This window comes from Talpa occidentalis, unplaced genomic scaffold (genome assembly GCF_014898055.3).
Source record: "Talpa occidentalis isolate TD23 unplaced genomic scaffold, MPIMG_talOcc4v2.1 talOcc4.13, whole genome shotgun sequence".
NCBI lineage: Eukaryota > Metazoa > Chordata > Mammalia > Eulipotyphla > Talpidae > Talpa > Talpa occidentalis.
Genome location: NW_023601322.1, coordinates 72,964,301 through 72,976,822, shown reverse-complemented (window position 1 = coordinate 72,976,822; position 12,522 = coordinate 72,964,301). Strand labels below are relative to the sequence as shown.

Here is a 12,522-nt window from a genome sequence, read left to right as displayed (position 1 = left end):
CCAAGCCTCCTGGTCCACAAGGGTGTGGCCCAGCCATCCCCCAGCCCTCCAGCCAGGCTGGCCACATCGCCACGGCTCCATGCTCTGTGGTGGGCGTCTGGCACAGGGTGTCCAGCTCACTGTGGGCGAGGAGCTTGCAGGTCCTTTTCTGGAGAGCACCGTGTCCTAAGCAGTGGGGCCCAGAGCGGGAGCTGGTGATAAAAGTGCACGAGCCCAGCTGGGTATGTCTGCAGAGGTGGGATCTATGGGAGCCCACGTATTGAGCCCCGGTTGATATGCAGGTGACTCTCCTTGGAAAATTGGGCCACGGTGATGGAGGAGTTTATTCTCATGATCCCAGGTCTCAAGGAAGCTTCCCACTAAGCCAGTGGCCAGACTTCTCAGCACTTAAGCACCATTAGTGCTGGACAGTGGATCTGCAGTTTGAGACACATGTCTGGGGGAGTTGTGGGGCTGCCTAGTCAGTCCTGGACAGTGAGAAGAACCTGGAGGAAGTGATCAAGGCCAGTGGATGCTCAGGGAGAGGCTCTGGATGGGCCTGGCTGGTAGCTACAGGTCTGGCTCCTGGCAATTCAAGGAAAAGAAGTGAGAACCAGAGGGGACCTTTTGAGCAGGGCCTCTGTGTGGGGCTGTGCCGGGGAAGCTGGGCCAAGGGGCTAAACCCAGCCCACACTACACTCTCCAGGCAGTACGCCGTGGTGTGTGGGCCCAGGTCTGTTCACAGGAAGGGGCAGTGATTCTAATCAGCAGAAAGGTGCCACATAAACTAGTGGTAGTCACGGTGCTGATTATCATTCTGATTCCCACAGAATTGCAGGCGGGAAGGTATGGGACAGGAGGTGGCACAGGTCTCGGGATGCCGGGCAGGAAGTCCTGGACTCCAAGTAGTGGCCCCCACTCTTCCCAGACTTCCAACCTGTGTGCTGCCATGTACCTAGCATGCTTTGCCCAGTGCTGCACATTCTACTTAAATACAGGCTCACTCTGGGCTCTATCTACCTACACAGCTAGAGACCCAACTTTGAGGCCTAGCTTTAGTTCCATTAGTAGAGTGTGTGCCAGGCACAATCTCAGCCCTCAGGGAGGGCCTGAAGACGGTCGAGTGAACAGTGACTGTGCAGTAAGGTCTGTGGCAGGGGACCCCGTCTCAGGCAGAGACTAGGGGGGAAATCTCATTTATGATGAAGCCTGAATCACGGTAAATTGGCCAAGCCCCTTGGCCCAAGGGAGAGAGTTACCGGAGGGGGAAGAGTTACCTACAGCACTGGGAGTCGAAAGCCTTCGGGGGCTGGAACACAGAGGAGAGGGCACCACTGAAGACCCCTAGCATAGACCTGATGGGGGCTGTCACGGAGCTCCACTTCCCTCATGAGTAATATGGGAAGGATAATGCCTGCCTCAGATGTGCTATTTCCATATTTGGATTCACCCCTACGTACCTGGCGGACAGAACATTACTATCTAAGCAGCCTACCTTTCCGCCTCATCAGCCTGTACCCCAGGATCTTGAGGCTCCAGGTCTGGCTCTGCCACTTCTGTGGACCTGTCCCCAAAGGCTTCACCCCAGCTCCAGAACAGGCATCAGGAACAGCCCCCGGAAGCCAAGAGACTGAAGTGAGCTCCATGGCAGATGAATGGAGGGGGCCTGCTGGAGTCCTGGCACCAGGGATTCTAGAGGCCTTCAGGCAACAAGTCTTCATGAATGCTCTAAAGACAGACCTGGAGAGGCAGAGATGACAAGTCAATTCTGCCTTCCACGACCCTCAGGCTGATCTCTGCACCAAGGGGCATCTCTGCCTGCCTGCTGGTCACACCCCTTTTTAAGAAGTGACCCTTTGAGATCTGGCAAAGAAGAGTATGGAGAGTTGCAGGAGGGAGCGGAAGGAGTGGAGAAGAGCTGTGCACCTGGGCAGGAGAGGGGCGGGGCTGTGTGGTGGTGAGCAGGGGAGATGTGGGCCAGGCTGATCACTATCACTGTCTCCTGATGCCAGCAGTCCTGGCAGGTGTGTGTGTGGGGGGGGGGTAGGGGGGGGGGTGGGGGTATGGTCAGAACTCCAATCCCAGGAGTCCCAGAACCTGCTGGACCATTTTTAGAGTCAGGGAAGGATTGGCTTGGGTAACCCTAACCAGACTAGAGAAAAGGAGAGATTGGGGTTAGGACTGGGACTCCCTCCCCTGCTCCCCCTTGTTCCTCACAATAACCACAGGGCCTTTGTGTATAGCTGGAATCCCAGCCCTGCCACTCACTAGTGGTGTGATCTCAGTTGAGCTACATAACGCGTGTCTCGGTTTCCTAACGATCAAATGGGGATCACTGCACCTTTGATCACAGGCTGTTTCAGGACTGCTTGAGTTAAAGTCTTGAAGGCGCTCAGAACTGTGCCACTCAACTATCAGTACCAGATGCTATTCTCTTGGCCTGAAACATTCTTTCTCCTGGCACATATGTGAGCTCCGTGAACACATCCTGACTGAACATGTCTGCCCACAGCAGTCACCGGAGAATCCTGGTGTGCGTGTGGTGGGTGGCACAGTCCCCTGCCACAGGGAGGCCTTGGGAGAGCCTGCTCAGGCCTCACATGCTCCTCCCACCCCCAGGCTTGAGGCCAGAGGAAGCAGAAACTTTCTTCGCTGGGAAAGTGTTGTGGGGTTCAAGCGTTTGGGGGTTTTCGGAGTCAACCGTCAGAGGCGAGGGAGTTTCTCTGCTGGTGGTGGCAAGGGCTCTCAGTGTGCACACCGCCTGTAAGCAGACCGCTGCGGTCTGCAGGGAAAATGCCGACTGTGTTTATTTTTCACCTGAGCCTGCAGGAAGTGAGGGGCGGGGGGTGAAGGGGGAAGGTAGGGGCAGCCCAGCCAGGCCCAAGCTTGACTTCAGAGCAGAGAAGACCTACCTCAGGGGTCCCCCCCCCTTATATATTCTGCCCAACCCTGCCCTTGGGCCTCTTCCTGGCTCCAGCCTGCTCAACAAGAGGAGGGCATGCTGCGGCACCAGAGGGAGAGATTTCTAGCCATGGGTTGTGGAAACTAACCCAGAAGGATGAGGACCTCCTTGGGGACAACAGGTTTTGTGTTGGCACAGGCAAGAACAGGAGGAGCAGTGCTGGACTGCAGTGGACCTTACTTCCAGTCCAGGGGTCTCAGAGTCCTGGACCCGTGCTGGAGTGCTGCAACCTCTGGTGGGGCTGGGGGTTGCGCTGCAGGCATGGGCAAAGGCCAGGGGACCTGGACTGTCATGACCAGGGAGTTTGACTACTGTTGAGTTTATCATTCGTATGTAAAAGTCCACCATGCCGGGAACACTTACTCAGCTCTGTGCTCGACGCTCTTCCCTCAGAGGTGAGATATGAGGTGGTTCTGTGGAGTTGCTCAGAGCCTGGTGGGAACAATCAACCCAGACCCGCTTCCTTCCCTTGGAGGCTGGCCACAGTCCCCATCAGGGGGAGGAGAGGAGGGGAGCTGCAGTCACTGGGCTCCCCATATGCGCGCCAGGCCCCAGGCAACCCCACCCTGTTGTCTGGGCAGCCTGGCCCTGGGACAGCCTTGTGCTGAGGCCATGGAGCGGGACGTTCCACTGGCTGAGGGGAGCATGGGCCACCAGACCCTGTGCCAGACAGTTCCCTCTGGCATGGAGAAGGCTGGGGAGTGAGGCTGAGAGACAGCTTGAATGAATGTGGGAAGGACTGGCCAGGCCCTCAGTGCCCTGCCCTGGCCAGCCCAGGGCCTCCAGCTGCTGGCAGGCTCTCTGCCCCAGCCAGCATCGCTCCTGTGGTTTGGCTGCAGATTCCTGTTTAATGAGGCTCTTCCCCAGTTCTCAGAGAAGGCTGATAGACAGGAAGAGTCCTCTGCCCACCATGCAACACCCCTCCCCCGACACACACATTCTCTTCAAGCCCCACCCCCACCCCCCATCACACACATACATACAAGCCAGTGGCTGGAGGCTGGATTGGACTCTGAGGTTTCCTAGGCCTAGTCTGAGCTGTGCTGCAACCTGGGACTTATCCTACATGGCCAGGGGACGGTGGTTTACTGGAAAACCTGCTTTGAGGTCATCTTCTCCCTACCTATCAGGAAAAAGAGGCCCAAGAAGTTTCCAGCCTTCATAGGTCCTTTGCTCCTGAACCCCAAAATTCTAGGATAAAGCAGGATTTGTGCATATGTGACCAATGGCATAGTGAGGGCTGATAGTCTCATCCTTATTTTACAAGAGACATACTGGCCAGGATCCTACAGTGAAAGGCCAGCAAGGGCACTTTTAGAAGAAAGTATCACTACAGTAAGTGGAGCAGGATGGTGAAGGCTGAAGTCTGGACACGGTGAGCCAGGTGATAGCAGGGTCATATGCTGGTGAGGGTGTGGGGGCCTGATCTCGCAGAGCTGTTGGTAGACTTGGGTTGGAGACTAGGTAGAGGAGCGATGTGAACCGCTCTGTGTGGTGGCAGGATAGTGGCTGGCTGCAGTCATGCAGGTGAGATGTGGAGGTGTTTGGGCGTTTTAGACACAGACAAAAGGTGTTTAGGGGTGGGACACGGGGAGAAAAGAAAAAGTGGTGGATTCTAGATATATTTTAAAAGTACAGCCATTAAACTGGCTGACAAACTGGATGAGAGAAAAAAGGAGTCAAGGAATAATCCAAGATATTTACTGGAAGAGGAGTCGCCATCAACGATGGAAGCCAGCATTTGGGGTAGGAAGTCAAAGGCTGATTTGGACACATTAAGCGTGGGCAGCATCCGAGGTCTCCAAGTTGAGTCATTGCGTGGACATTTGGAGAGTGAAGTTCTGACGTGTGGGCTGGAGATAAATATGTGGACCATCAGATGAATACGTTTAAGCTGTAAGCCTAGAGGAGTGAGAGTAGATAGAGAGTTGAGAGGCAACCTCAGGTCAGGTTAGGAAGAGGAGCCAGAAATGAGCCTAAGAAGTGGCCAGAGGAAAATCAGACAATTGTGGCATTCTGGAAGCCAAGTGAAGAAACATTTCGCGGAGGAGGGAGAAATCAGTTGTGTCTCATGTGGGCAAGAGGTCAGGTAAGAAGGCGACTGAGAATGGACCACTGGGTTCAGGCATATGGAAATCATTAGGGACCCTGACGTCATCTGGGCAAGAGACTGGCGAGACTGGAGAATGGTGGCTGAGAACCACAGGCAGTGAGTTGGGGGGGGGGGGTGCCTCTACTGAGGTTTACTTGAAGGAGAGTGTGAGACATGGTGTGGGAGCTGGGGGACAACTGACTGATGGGCGATATGGCCATTTGTTGATACCTTAACAGGCATGAGGTGGATTTTGCAAGGTGCTTGGCAAGTGCCGGGCTCATGACAGGTACTCTGTACAGAAGATTTCGTGTGCGCCCACGTGTGCCACAGCTGGCTCATACCTCTCTTGCCAGCCCTCCTAGTGCTCTCCCACAATCCCAACTATGGTGATTGTGTCTGGGATCAGTGCTGGGGTTAAAAGAAAGCCTGAAAGCAGCCGAGACTCCCCCAGCTTGCCCAGGTAGCCTGGTTTTGAGGCAGCAACATGGAGTCATGACACCCAAAATGTGGGGACATGGCTCCATCATCACCCCCCTTCCCGCCCCAGGTGATGCTGCCAGTTTGGGTGCCATACATGCCCGCCCATCCAGGCAAACCCTCAATGGCATCATCAGGACCCTGTGTGAGGTCCAGCACCAGAGGAAGGACTGTAGCATTTTCTCCTTGCCTGTGAAGGTTCTTCAGGGTGGATGAGGGGCTTTCTACATGCCTCTTCCTCATTACCTGACATCTGAATGGTTGAGCTGTTTGGTGTTGTCTGACTCAATCACCTTCAAGTAGCTGAGAAAGAAAACTAGCGCTCAGATATTGTAAGGTCTTGAAGAGGAGCTGAACATGGTGGGCCCAAGTCTTCCTCCAGCTCACAGTAGGAGCCCTCCCCGGGGCTGATAGAAGATTTTCTGTCCTGCCCCAGAAGGGGGTCAAATCAGGTGGGACATCAGGCTCAGGATGGGGCTATAGTCCCAAATTCATGCCAACCTGGAAGGACCCACCACCATGGGGACATCAGGCTAACCACCTGATAACAGAAGGAAGCCTGCTTAGCTCTGTGCATGGCTTCTCTTGCTGGCGACGAAGAGCAGGAGACTGACAGGAGTGTTAGCGCCCTCCCAGTTCAGAGGATGGGAGCAGCTGTTATCCAGCCTCAAGCTCCCGACAGCAGAAATGTGGGGGAAGATGGTGGCCAGGGCTGTTGCTGGAAGGTATGGGCACCTGTCCTCAAGCCTTAGCTACAGTGTGGCTCATACCTAGCCTTCCCTTCATCAGCCAGCGCCAAGGGTCCATTTCAGGCCTCCTTCCCATAAGTTACCCTAAACCAGTGATGAGGGACCAGAACCCCATTCATTATACAAGAGAAAACTGAAGCCCCGAGATGTGAAGGAGGCTAATTCACCATTAGGAAATTTTACCCATAAGGCAGGAGCTGGACCTAACCCTCTCATTACCATGTCATTTTTCTGCACACACACGGGTCAGCAGTTAGTCTCTGCGTTCCAAGCCAGCAGCATTCCTGCAAATGGACTTTTCTGAGTGAGAACCTGAGCCAAAGTTGTAGATGATTCTCCAGGGCCCATCCTGCCCAGGACACCGGGCACATGCAGAGCTGGGTCCTGGGCTTGAGCAGCAACTCCCGGTGGCTGGGTTGCAATGGAGAGCCCCCTTCCCTGCCTGCCGGAGTCACCTCATGACAGATCCATGTGATCTGTGTGAAAAGTAAGAGTCCTGTGGAGTTGAGGAAACAGGAAGTACAGAGGCCAGACAGGTTGGCCCTACCCTGTCCCACCTCCCAAGTTAGAGGGCTAGGGGTAGGGGGCCCTTTCCTGTGTTAACAAATTCTGTTAAGGCTGAGAAAGGACAGAGGATCTGACTCAGGACCCCTAGTCTGGGGGTTGGAAGAGGCAGGAAAGCGCCAGATGGTCCTGGGTGTCCTCAGGCCATGATGCCCTGCTATTGTGGCTAAAGGCTGTGAGTAGCCCCCCAGAAACTGGGGGATCTGAGACCAGAAGGCCAGGAAGAATTTCCTGGACAGGGAAGATGTACCTCCTGGGATTGTGTGCAGAAAGAGGGTCTAGAAGGTGGGACTACTTGGGTAAAGTTGGGGTGGCATGGGGATAGCTTGGTGGGCAGTCGGGCAGGGCTACTAGACACCGAGGGCTAGAATAGTTCCTCCTCCCAAAGCCTGTAGTTTTGATTCACCTCAACTTTTGTTCTATATGTTACCTGTACACAACTAATTGGGGCTCAGCCTATACTATTCCCCTATTCCTATGCCTCCTCCCTTGGATCTCCCCATATTCACCCCTACTCCTTCTCATTTTTCAGCACAACAAGGCCAGTCAACCCGCTCACGGCGTCCCACAACTCTCTCCTCTCTATGAACATTTCAGCAGCCCACACCCCACAGCTGCACCAGCTGACATCAGTCAAAAGCAAGGTAGGGACCAGGATGGGGTGGTAAGAGACCTGGAGTTCGGTGGCCAAGTACCCAGCTTCTCATACCTCATGGCTGTCCGTCTGAAAACTGGGAATCTGAGGTTGTACAAACCCTGGGCCCAAAGAAAATGCCAGAAAGATGAATTGGGGACCTGATAATACCAGAGGGTTGGGGGAGGTGATGCCAGGTCAAAATTTGAAGGCTTTATATTGCAGTAGGAGCGTAATCCTGAATGCTGCCACAGTGCCAGTAGGACAGTAGGCATAGAGCAAAGCTGATAACTATAAAGCTCCTAGCCTTTCCCTCCCCCAGTGAGAAAATGGAAAGTGGTGGTTGTGATGGCTGATTCACCTCAGCCCCAGGCAAAGTCATTCTGAAAACAGCCATTGTTGGCTGTGGGAAACCTGCTGACTCAACCCTGGGGGAGCAGAGGGGGGCGAATGGAGCCCAGTCTCCCCACACCAGGTTCCCCTAGATCAGGGGCCCGCCTCTTGCCCAGAAAGCCAGGTCAAAGCCCCCAGTAGGGAGCCCCAATTGCAAACCAGCAGAGAAGGGTGTGGCAAGGCCTAGCATCCCACTCCTGAGTGACTCCCAACTCTGCCACCAGCCAGTCAGTGTGCAAGTCACGCAATCCTTCTGCCTAAGTTCCTGGCCTGTAAAAGGGGGTACTGTTACATAGGGGGGATAGTCCTGAACAAACCAATATATCTGGTCCTCTAGGAAATGGGGGTGGCAGTAGGGGAATGGCATTTAGAGGTTCTCCCCTTCCCCCCACAAAAGTGGCTTTAAACTAAAATAACTAGCTGAAGGGCTCCAGGTCAGGCTAGCTCACTGACTTGGCCCTCCCCACTGCAGGAGTTCACAGGCCCCTGCAGACCCCTGACCTCTCTGGCTTCTACTCTCTGACCTCAAGCAGCATGGGACAGCTTCCCCACACTGTGAGCTGGTGAGTGTGGGTCCTATGGGAAAAGGGTGATGTGTGCTGGTCAGACCCCTACTATCCTATCTATCCTTCTGTGCCGAGCACCTTGCTGCCAGCTCCGAGGTTTGAGGTGCTGGCTAGCAGTACTATCCATTCCCCAGGTAACCTGACATACTCCCTTTGGGGAGGTGGGAGACCGGTTCCTGGTCCCAGCCCTGTTGTATTTAAACTCAGAGTCTAAGATAAATTTAGCGGGGGACTCTTGGCTGCTCAGGACCTGTGAGTATGTGAGGAAGAAGAGGCAGGCCTGAGTAGGCAGGTGACAGCAGGAATTGCTACAAGAGAGGCTGCTGCTTCTCAGCTCCTTGATAGGAAACTGAACTAGTTCCCAGGAGAAAGCTGCCACCAGCACCCCTTAAACACCAATTCAAGACTAGAGGAAAAAGGTGAAGCACAGGTTGCCCTCTGGTGGCAGATGCTTGAAACGTACACTGGAGTCCTCGAAGCCGAGACCTGTAGCATCACAGTATGGGTCAAACCAGAGCAAGGTGGGGAAGTCCTTGCCCACATCTGGCCAGTAGCCAGACTGCTAACAGCTGTCTCTCCCAACCACAGGCCCAGCCCTCCTCTCTACCCCCTGTCCCCTTCCTGCGGATATAGACAGCACTTCCCTGCCCCCACAGCAGCCCCTGGCACCCCTTACCCCAGGTGAGTCCCTTACCCTGCAGCCCTGCAGCCAGGCTCCCGCTTCCTGTTGCCCAGGCTTCAGTGCCCACACGAAGCCATGCCCAGGCCAGTGCTTGCCCTGTGTTAGTCGTCTGTCCAGCCGTCCGTCTGTCAATCTGCAGCCCCTTGCTGCCCTGTGCCTGAGAACAAGAACTGCGCCCAGGCCACTGTGTGCAGCAGAGCAGCACAGAGCAGCCAGGAACAGTGCATACACACACGTGCCTGTGCCCTGCCTCTGCATGGGTGAGTCAGCTGGTATGTGCACTCACCTCTGCATCCCTGCTGAGGGAAGGGCGGGTCAGGAGGATGCTCCTGGGCTATGTCCGAGGCTACTTACATTTTTTCTCCAACCTCTTGCCTTCCAACCTCTGGCTGCTTGCTCAGGGACCCCTACATCTATGCCAGCAGCAAGAGGCAATGTACAAATCATAGAACTGCACATAAGGTAGGAGTTACAGCCCTTCACTTAACTCACACCCTCAGTGACAGTATGGAACAGGCCGTTCAGCAGCCATTTCCAGCCCTACTGGAGCACAGTCCAGGGAGGAAAACACACGCAGCAGAGTTCAGTCAGCTCTCTGGGGGTGGGGAAGAACCAAGGAGACCCCAGCCAGGTCTGTCAGTGGAAAGTGACAGCCAACAGGGGTAAAGGGGCGGCAGCAGGGATGTCATGGCAGCTGCACTCCTGATCTGCAAGTAGCCAGTAAGCACCCAGTCTTTAGTCTACAGGCAGTGGAGGAATTGTAGGAGTGGCCAGGAACCATCAGGTGTTTTTAAAAAAGGCCACTGTGTAGGATGGAAAGGCCTAGAGGGGCAGAGTGAGAAAGCCTCAGAGCAGCCAGAGGCCATTGATGCTGAACTGATACAGGTAGGAGACGAGGAGTCAGGTTCAGTAGCCATTTAGGGTATTACCAACTACCTGGGCGGCATGTACATTTTTGCAATGTGTCTGTGTAATGCGTGGGGAGCAGGTATTTGTATCTGTGTGTACTTGTGTGCAGGACAGTGGCAGTGAGGTTTCTGTTCCTAGCTGTCCTCGTGTGCCATGTAGGGGCCTCCATGTGTCCAGAGGTCTGACCGGTACATACCTGCCTCAGTGTTAACTCTTCTCCTGCCTCTAGGTTCACCCACCCATCCCTGATGCTAGGCTCCGGCGTACCCGGTCACCCGGCAGCCATTCCCCACCCGGCCATCGTGCCCCCCTCAGGGAAGCAAGAGCTGCAGCCCTATGACCGCAGCCTGTAAGTGAAAAGGCAACTGGGGAATGGGGTAGAAGTTCCCATCTGTTATCAGCCAGGATTCATATTCTTCCTGCCAGGCCCAAGGCTTGTTGCCTTGAAGCTCCAGAACTGCCAGAGGTCGCCTCTGGTCAAGCCATCTTGTATAACTCTCTCACTGACCACTGCTTCTTGCACACTAGAGGGTGGTAGCATTAAGTAGACACTGGAGTGGGGGTGGAGGGTGGCGGTGGCACGGGGAGTTCCCAAGTGATCTGGACCTGTGCCCTCAGGAAGACACAGGGAGAGTCCAAGGCAGAAAAGGAAGCCAAGAAGCCAACTATCAAGAAGCCACTCAATGCTTTCATGCTGTACATGAAGGAGATGAGAGCCAAGGTCATTGCAGAGTGCACGCTCAAGGAGAGTGCTGCCATCAACCAGATCCTGGGCCGCAGGGTATGACGATGGGCTGGTGGGCATCAGGGGTGGCCTCTGACCACCTTTCATCTTGATGTAGGCTGCTGACTAATACCACTCACCTGTGTCGCTCTCCCCCCCTGCAGTGGCACGCGCTGTCACGGGAAGAACAGGCCAAGTACTATGAGCTGGCACGAAAGGAGAGGCAGTTACACATGCAGCTATATCCAGGCTGGTCGGCGCGGGACAACTATGTGAGTAGTGACACACAGCAGGGGTAGGTAGGGTAACCTTCAAAGAAGCCATGCCCAGACAGGCCAGTCTCGGCGGGGAAGGCACAGTGAGGACAGGTGGAGGGTGCAAGGCGTCCCCTGGCTAGCTCGTTAGAGGACGAGGGGAGCTGCCCCTAAAAACAGGCCCACCGAGGGTACATTCCCCCACACGACTACTGCCCTGTACTTGATTGGGCCACATGGGCAGAAGGGGAGGAAGGAGGAGCCCCTCCCTGCCCCATGGTCATCTAGCAAGAGTTGCAATCAAGAAACACTGAGGGCCCCCAGGTAGAAATGGACTTCAGGCCCAGAATCCCAGCAGCAGCCAGGCTAGGCAGCAGGTTCTGTCCCAGTCACTCACTGGGCTTACAGCAGCAACTTTATTCCCTGCAGGGGAAGAAGAAGAGGCGGTCAAGAGAAAAGCACCAAGAATCCAACACAGGTGAGGCATTCCCTCAGCAGCAGTGGGGGCCCCGTTCCACCAGCAGCCCTACTTGGGTCCAGAGGGTGGGGCAGGTATCAGTCAGAGACCTTCAGGACCTGCCCTTAGCCGTCTGGGGGCAAGACCTGTATGTCAAGCTCTACACCAAGCTCTATGTCCCAGGAAAACCAGCGGAAGCCAATTCATGTCGCAGAGCTGTCATGCCTGCCACCCCCTCACCACCTTTGCTCTTTGCCGGACATGCCTGTAGGGAACTGACTCTGATCCCGTGCTCAACCCAATCACTGCATCCGGCTACTTCTGAGGGAAGAGTAGGTCATCAGTAGAGGCCCGTCTGGACAATTTCTCTACCATCCCTGCAATTGCCCAGTTTTCATTTTAGTAAAGTTTAGAGGGCCCTAGGAGCCCCAGCCTGCTTCCTGTGTGTGAATCCCTCCCCCAAGTCTGTTCATACAAACACCGTATTATGAATGACTTTCTCAACTGTGCTGCCCCCATACAGGGAAGCGAGAGGCTAGAACTGGGGCTGGGCAGTCCTTAGCCCTTTCTCTGAGGTTGAAGAATGGGTCTTTCTTTCCATATGTAAAAGTGCTTAAGAGACTTAAGCTCCAGCCTGAGCTACAGGATAGGGGGTCAGGCAGACTGGGGCACTGACAATAATGAAAACCTGGTAAAATGGGCAGGTAGTCGGAGAAGGGCTATAAAGTCCTAAGACAGAGAGACCGGATCTCATAGGCCTTGCTGGGCTTTTGCCCCCACAAGCCACAGAGAGGAGCCAGCCTGACAGGGTCTCTTCCTTCTCAACCCACCATTTCTTTTCACTGCTTCTAATGCCCAGGTGGGTCCCCACCTTTCCTGATATCTTGGCTTTGGGCTATAGGGCTCCCACTGGGGCTGGCTGTGCCATGGAGAGGCCTACACTGCCTGTGGGGGCTATGGGGTGTCTATGACTGGCTAACAATGATGTTACCTCTTCTTTCTGGGCCCCGCTCTGCCCTGCCGCCTGCCTGCTCTCGCCCTCTGCCCTGCTCTGCCCCTCTGGCATGGCTGTGAGCA

General features: G+C 54.9%; 1 protein-coding gene across 6 annotated transcripts in view; it reads left to right on the top strand.

Annotated features, from left to right (window-relative positions):
• TCF7 (transcription factor 7) overlaps nt 1–12,522 on the top strand; it is a 29,893-nt gene that overhangs the window by 13,761 nt on the left and 3,610 nt on the right. For 4 of the 6 annotated variants that reach the window (XM_054694398.1, XM_054694396.1, XM_037509328.2 and 1 more), the window contains 6 exons: nt 7,359–7,470; nt 8,326–8,416; nt 10,240–10,359; nt 10,629–10,791; nt 10,899–11,006; nt 11,418–11,466. In XM_054694398.1, coding sequence (XP_054550373.1) covers nt 7,359–7,470; nt 8,326–8,416; nt 10,240–10,359; nt 10,629–10,791; nt 10,899–11,006; nt 11,418–11,466 — 643 coding nt within the window. Of the gene's footprint in view, nt 1–7,358; nt 7,471–8,325; nt 8,417–9,007; nt 9,101–10,239; nt 10,360–10,628; nt 10,792–10,898; nt 11,007–11,417; nt 11,467–11,628; nt 12,518–12,522 lie in introns of those variants that run through there. The other 2 variants (XM_037509329.2, XM_037509324.2) reach the window with 2 other exon arrangements.